Source organism: Vespa mandarinia, chromosome 16 (genome assembly GCF_050613455.1).
Source record: "Vespa mandarinia isolate Hongniang chromosome 16, ASM5061345v1, whole genome shotgun sequence".
Lineage (NCBI taxonomy): Eukaryota > Metazoa > Arthropoda > Insecta > Hymenoptera > Vespidae > Vespa > Vespa mandarinia.
In genome coordinates, this window is record NC_140825.1 from 447,424 (window position 1) to 455,305 (window position 7,882).

The 7,882-nt window shown below is 35.2% G+C and overlaps 2 protein-coding genes across 2 annotated transcripts; both read left to right on the top strand.

The window, feature by feature from the left end:
• Nucleotides 1–929: 929 nt before the first annotated feature.
• On the top strand, nt 930–5,465 carry Rsph4a (Radial spoke head protein 4a). The gene is given in 11 exon segments (XM_085661747.1): nt 930–1,054; nt 2,330–2,485; nt 2,552–2,741; nt 2,817–3,016; nt 3,112–3,451; nt 3,590–3,712; nt 3,775–3,928; nt 4,042–4,184; nt 4,510–4,757; nt 5,079–5,266; nt 5,334–5,465. Coding segments are annotated over 10 exon segments (1,764 nt in total). The 5' UTR covers nt 930–1,054; nt 2,330–2,366; the 3' UTR covers nt 5,393–5,465.
• A 729-nt stretch (nt 5,466–6,194) lies between these two features.
• LOC118442163 (3-hydroxyacyl-CoA dehydrogenase type-2-like) lies at nt 6,195–7,781 on the top strand. Its single transcript, XM_035867445.2, has 3 exons — nt 6,195–6,483; nt 6,747–6,911; nt 7,054–7,781. Exons 1-3 carry the CDS (start codon nt 6,475–6,477, stop codon nt 7,642–7,644), a joined length of 765 nt encoding a protein of 254 aa, XP_035723338.1. The 5' UTR covers nt 6,195–6,474; the 3' UTR covers nt 7,645–7,781.
• The last annotated feature ends 101 nt before the right edge of the window (nt 7,782–7,882 follow it).

Sequence of the window (7,882 nt, forward strand, 5' to 3'; positions counted from 1 at the left end):
GCAGAGCAAAGAGGAGAAAGAAGAAGAGTAGGAGGGAGAGAGGGAGGTGATGGAGCCCAAGAGGGATTCGGAGAGGAACCGGTGGGGACTTCTTGCTCATTCATACTCGAACGCCTCCGCACAGAACGAGAGAGACAGAGAGAGAGAGAGAGAGTGTCCCTCTCCCTCTTTCTCTCCACGAATGTCTCCATGTAACTTCTTGCGCGGCACTCGAGATGCGTTCAATGCCACTTAATCAACGTATTTCTCGAGATTAGAGCCGAAACGTTCGTTAATAATCGTCATTTTCCGTCTCCCTTTCTCCTAGCTAATCTTCTCATCGAATTAGCGGCTAGTATTGTTCATTATCGCGTCTGTGAATTCGTTGTTAGCCGAGCATTCAAAGTTTTGTACGAGATTATTCAAGATTTTCTCCATATCGATTCGTCAAAACTTTTCTGTTAGTTTTATCAATTGATAATTAGAAATTCAAGTAATCTAATACTTGGAAATTGTTGGTCGAACAAAGACCTTTGAAATGAAGAATAAGCGGGAGTAAAGCGTAGAAAATCCTAATGGCGATCAACGTTCAAATATTGTTAATTCGACGATTAATGAATACGGAGATATGTCACGATGCATATAACGGGCATTGGCATATACGCCTGATCAATTTCGATCAATCCCTGATAATTCCGTTCAAAATGAAACTGCATTTCGAGGCGTACCGATTCATAATCGTACGTGCGTATGTACGTGCCTTTTATTAATTACCATACGATTTCGTTAATTACGAAGCATTATGCCGTACACGTGCGATACCACTGCCAATCGAAATATTCGCGACGTGTAACTGTGGTCCGATGTCCAATACTTGCGTTTCTAATGCTAATGCGAATTATTGACAGGCTTTAAGTCATCTCAGTTATTTTCTGCTCTATGTCCATTATCTTTAACCTCGCATTAAACGTTCAACGTCGCCTTTGAAGTTACCGCGAGATAAAAGCAAAAAAAAAAAGGAAATATCACTATGTGCGTCTATTTTTAAAAAGTGGATAGGTACATACAGTAGTAAGTACGTACTCGTCTCGCATTACACTCGCGGTATATTATATTATTTCGCATTAAAAAATAAATATCTATGTAATGATTAATCGTATAATATAATAACCGTATAAACGCATCGTGACCTCTCAGACACCGATCTCCATTCTAATGCACTCTCATAGAATTCTCCATTAACCGTAATAGTCTATCATTTTCCGAACCAATGTTCCGTACGACCGAATCGCTTTGGTATAAACAACGATACGATTTTGCAGATAGAAAAATTAAGTTCGAAAAAAATGCAAAACAAAATTGAAAAAAAATCAAAACGACAGGATAATTCGAAAAAAATTGAAAAGAAATTGAATCGAAAATTTGTTAAATTGGTAACACACGCGATATTCTTTAGACATGTACGTATGTATGCGTACGCTATTCGGTGGGCGTAAAAGGAAATGTGCCGGATGACCTCGGGTAGCTTCGGTTGTATTTAGGACACCCGATAGACGATAGCTACGAGCTCCAGGATGCAAACTGATAGAAACTGGCGCGTGTGATTCAACTTCATTAAGAGATATATATATATACATATACACGCTCGCGCGCACGCGTGCTCGCGCGTGCTTGCATGCGTGTGGATGTATATATTATAAATACGTTCATTCAGTTTCACCTCCGATATTTGTCGACATTTCAAATTCACGTTTCACTTATCCCCCATGAAATAATTATCGATATAAGGCTTTGAATAGCTTCACATCTCGCTAGGTAAATATTTCTTTTTTTTTCTTTTTCAAATTCTACAAAATAATATTTGACCGTCGAAAATTATATCCATGAATCTATGGATATATATATATATATACACATATATAAATGAATCGACTTTCATTTTCACGCAAAGTATAATGGTATCGTTAGTAAGTAATTGTAGAAGAACGGCGAATAGGATGATGTTTATCGTTGGTCCATTTTTATCTTTTTCTATTTCGTTGATAGAAGCCAATTTGGCAAGAGGTTCATTAAAATAATTGGGTCGCCAGATAAGTTTTTATATTTTTCGCCTGCTCCGAGTCAGAGAAACAAAACGATTGAATAACGTCTATTAAAAGAACGAGAGGCGGTTTTTCAATGAATGTGTAAGTCTATTATACGTACATATAAACGTCTACGTGTATGAAACGTGAATTCCGTTGAAAATTATAAAACAGACGAGGAAAGTGAGCGTAGGTTATGCCTCCCTCGTGATATGTTAATGATATCTAAATAATTTTCTAAGTGACGTCATTCTTCTCCTTAATAGGGTGTCATCGCATAAATCATCGAAGTGACCAAGAAAAATGGCTTATTCTTACAACATTGAAGAAGTTCCAATGGCCGACGAGCCGTGCGTGGAACACGACATTCGCCGTGCGAAACAATATTTGCTGAAGCATAGTCCCGAGTCCGGTGATAATCTGTACGTAATTGTCGGTAATAAAATTTAAAAAGAAACATATAGATTTATACTATCGAAAGATTTTAGGTACGACCACTTGTCGGATCTCCTCTCTAAGATACTCGCTGAAAGGCCAAAAAATGCTGTCGATTTATTCGAGGAGTATAGCAGACGGTTGAAGGAAGAAAGATTCAAAACCGAGACTGATCATTTGCGTGACGTATACGTTCCACCTGTGCAATATGAAAATGCAAGGAAGCTTATCGCCTTGTTTCAAGTAAATCAAACGTTTCGAGTTAAAATCCTTTCGATATTATGTATATAATTTGAAAAGTCGTCTTTCCGATCGAAGAGCTCGATAACCGAAACGATACACGAAGAAGATAGAATGGAGGAGGATGAAGAGAGTGAGAAAAAGAAATCGATACCAAATATGATGGACTTACTATTTTATTTCGAACAAACTGGCGTGGGTTTGCCACGAGGCGAAATGATTTTCCTTAATCTAGCGATAAGAAAATTAGCGAGCAGCGTCCCCATCGAAAACGTGAGGTACCGTCTATAAAATATTTTGATCCTAATGATGCGCTCGATATTATTTATCTTTAAATTATAGTAAACGAAAATTTGTATCTTCGCGAGTATAGGTTTTGGGGTAAGATCCTTGGTAATCCGAAGAATTATTACGTCGTGGAGGCCGAACTTAATGAGGACGAGCTACGAAGGAGATTAGAGGTAATTGCTTCTATATCGGTTTCAACGATTTTTTCAACGATTAAAATGAAGAATAATTTTTCAAAGTAGCAAGTGACAGCCAAGGAGATTAGAGAAGAAAATAGGGAGGAAAAAGAGAGAGTCCAGGAAATATCGGGCGAAGACGAGGAGGAAAAAGGATTACAGTTGGTATTTCCACCATTGCCAGTTAGTACATGGGAAATGCCAGCGGAAGTGCCACCGGAACAAATTGGAACTGGTGTAAACGCTAAGGTCCAAAGTTTTCTCTTTAATCTACTTTTTATTCTCTTTCTCTCTCTCTCTCTCTCTCTCTCTCTCTCTCTTTCTCTCTTTCTTTCTCCCTCTCCTTTTCGCTTTCTCGTTTCCCTACTCATTTTCATTTTCTTTTAGGTATATTTCGTATGCAACAGACCAGGAATCGACGATTGGCTCGAACTTCCAGCGGTCACGCCGCAACAAATAATGATTTCTCGTGAAATCGTTCGTTACTTTACCGGCAATTTGAAGACACCGGTATAATTAATATTTTTGATCATTTTAGAGAAGCGCTACGCATATATCTTTTCGATTATTAGATACACACATTTCCACCATTTCCTGGGACCGAAGAAAATTATCTCCGAGCAGAAATCGCGAGAATCAGCGCAGCCACCGACATATCGCCAATAGGCTATTTTACGTTCGGTGGATTAGACGAGGAAGAGGAGATAGATGAAGAGACGGGAGAAGGTTAGGATCTATGTGTATTCGATTTAAATCAATATTTTTAACTTCTCTCAAATTGGATAAAACGTTAGGATTTCGATCTAATTGATTAATCAACGAGGTTATTCTACATTCAGAAGGGACCTTGACGGAGAATGTGCATTACGATCCATTGCCGGTCAAGGATCTAGTGGATCCATCAATGTCGAATTGGTGTCATCATACTCCGTATATTCTGAAGCAGGGACGTACGGTCTGGTGGGATCCACGAGGAAAGGAGGTTGACAAATTATTCCGTAGAATTATTTTCATCTCGTTTTTCGCGCATTTCAATCAATTTACGATTGATACGGAGAAAAACTTTTTATTCTCATTTGACGACTCGAATCTGAATGCGTCGAATTTGAATTGTTAATCGTTAATAAGAAGTTAATGATCAAACGAATGACAATGATTTAGCGTCATTAACATTAAATCGTTCATTGGGATTTATAATAAAATATTTCTTTCATAATCGTTGACAGTTAATTAAATGAAATATTCGATTGAATAAAAATATATAACATAACCGATGATGTATCGTCTAGTTTAAAAGAATAACTTAGGAAATGGCTTAGGAAGAAGCATTAGAAGAAGAAGAAGAGGAAGGGGAAGGTGAAGAAGATGAAATTAGAACTGGAGATGCGGTTAAAGAAACTGGACCACCTTTGTTGACGCCATTGTCCGAAGATGCCATTTTAGAATCTGTATTTCCGTGGACGACCAGGCAATCGTCGTTCGTTCAATTAGACACCGCGGTTGCTTTAGTAAGGTCAAATATTTGGCCTGGTGCTTTCGCGTTCGCCGTTGACAAGTGCGTTATGATATCCTATTAAAAGATTTTCTATTCGACTAGATCGAACTAAGAAAGGAATAGGCGAGAGTTTAACAAGATAATTAATAATTTGTCCTATAATCATAGGACATGCCCATGACCGTGCCCATACCCTATGCACATCCAGATGTATAGGCACGGACCTATTTCACGGCATAAAATGAATGCTTGCGCGATCATTCGAGATCGCGAAATGAGCTAACGGAGCGGAGGAAATTATGCTGATCTGCAGTCACGTTACCAGAAAATTAATGCGCGCGAAATTACGCTAATGCAATTTTAATGGTGTCATTTTCGCAGACGTTTCGCCAACGTGTACATCGGCTGGGGTCACAAGTACAACGCTTACAATTACAATCCACCATCTATGCCTCCCGTTCAGGATCAGTATAAAATTGGTCCGGAGGTCATGGAGATTCGGGATCCTACTTTTGAGGAAGAAGAGACTTACCGTATCGCCCATTTACCACCACCACCATTATCGATAGGTAATGACATTGTTAAAAACGATAATCGATAATTAATGCATCGATATAATGTTTTATACGTGTGTAGGAGAAGGAGAAGAAGTGTTAGGAGAGATAGAGGAAGAGGAAGAGGAAGAGGATGAATAATTGACAATTAAACTTCATGAATAATTCGAATCAACATAAACTCAATTGAAAATAATAAAAATGAGAAGAAAATAATCAGACATGAAAATGTATTTAAATACCTTCCCGCTTATTTATCGATGCGGTAGTAGAGAGATTTTAAGTCACGATAATATCCGTCGGCAAGTAGATTCCTTCTCTTTCAAGATATGTTTTTACTCCAAAGGTAATCGATATTATTATCGATAATACTTATGCGCTTATAGTCCCAATACATTTATCCCTATACGTTTCGATTGAAGCAAACTTGACAAAATATTCATAGATATAAACAAAATATGAATTACAATAGTAATAGGAGAGTACTCTACGAAATATATAGTATTTAATTTGAGAAATGTAAAAAGAAGAAAAAAAAAAAGAAAAAAAAAAAAAAATAAATAAATAAATAAATGAAAATAAATAAAAAGTATATAAACAAATAAAAATAATTATCTTACAATTCTATCAATATATAATCTGCTTATTTATTAAAGTTTTTTTATTATATTTTTTATATACTATATCCCAATTGTCATAATTAATGATAATGATTTAAAGCATTTTTTTTTTTTTTTTAAGCATTATTCATTAGTCAGGATTATCGAAATAATGAAGGAGTAAATCAAATAAAAAAAAATTATGATATAAAATCAAAATAAAATTACACAGCAAATTTAAAGAGATGAAAATAGTGCCATCTATACTGTTCTTACACATCATATTTCATAAAAGGAACGTTTTTTTTAATACTAATTAAATAGAAAAGATATTCTACTTTTCAATATCCGTTGGAATATTTTTATTTAATCAACAGTTATATCTTCCTGGTCGTACATAGTCATATATCCTTGTCTTCTGTGATATCAGAAGAATATATTATAGAGGAATCAAAGTCTATATAGTAAAGTTCATTTGGTTCGTGTATATATATATACTCTTAACTACTATCACTTTGCACTTTGCTTCTGGTCGTAACACAGTGAAGCTCCTTTGGAATTCTTTTTTTTTCTTTGTGAAAATATTCAATTAAAATATTTTATGTGTTAAAAATTTTGGTTACAATGCTTAAGGTAATTATTATTTCCTATTAATTTCATTAATATGAATTATATATAATGATAACAATTGAAAATATTGCTCCTGTATATTAAAGATGCCGATAACCATATGCGTGTACGTAAACGTACAACGTAAATAAAAATTATCGATTAATAACAATAAAAATTATAACAACGAGTGGATAAATATAAATTAAATCTTATATATTAAGATCTAATGGTTTCGTATCTAATAAGGTAGTAGAACGAATGTATCAAATTAAAAAACATTTCAGAATACGGTAGCATTAATAACCGGTGGAGCCTCTGGTCTTGGTCGTGGAACTGTACAAAGATTTGTCAGAGAAGGTGCAAAAGTTGTAATAGCAGATCTTCCTAATTCAAAAGGACAAGAGCTTGCAGATGAGTTGAAAGATCAGGCTGTGTTTGTACCAACTGATGTAAGGCTATAACAAGTTAATCTTTATTATCTTTACAAGTTATCTATAACAAGTTAATCTTGTATTTATTAAAGTTTTACTTAAACATAGTATTTATATGATATTTCTATATTAATTTCATATACGACATATATTTTTGTAGGTCACATCGGAAAAAGAAGTATTAGTAGCTTTGAAAACAGCTAAACAGAATTTTGGCAAGTTAACTGCAGTTGTAAATGCAGCAGGAATAGCATGCGCTCTAAAAACATATGACTTTAATAAAAATCAACCGCATCAGTTGGAAATATTTGAAAAAATAATAAAAGTAAATACTATAGGAACTTTTAATGTACTCCGTTTAGCTGTTGGCCTTATTGGTGAAAATATACCTAATGAAGATGGTGCACGTGGTGTTATAATAAATACAGCAAGCGTGGCAGCATACGAAGGACAAATGGGACAAGCAGCGTATTCTGCCAGTAAAGGTGCTATCGTTGGAATGACTTTACCAATCGCGCGTGATTTATCTAAACAGGGTATACGCGTTGTCACTATTGCACCTGGATTATTCGATACACCGTTATTTAAATCCTTACCAGACAAAGTACGTGATTCTTTGTGCAAAATGATACCTCATCCGCAAAGATTAGGTAAACCTGATGAATACGCACAACTGGCACAACATATCATCGAAAATCCACTTTTAAATGGAAATACTATAAGATTAGATGGTGCTCTCAGAATGTCTTAACCTAAGAATTCTAATGTTTTTATATATAGAAATGGATAAAGGATATATATTGGGAATAGCTACTAAAATAAATCTCTTTATAATGCTATATATGATATAAATTTGTGAATTAAAATATTATTTTGTTTTTATTTTTATTTTAATTTTGTATCTCTCTCTCATTCTCTCTTTCTCATTTTCTCTCTCTTTCCCTCTCCTGTCGCGTCTGTTCCAATCCGTTGATAACGTGAACTAACGT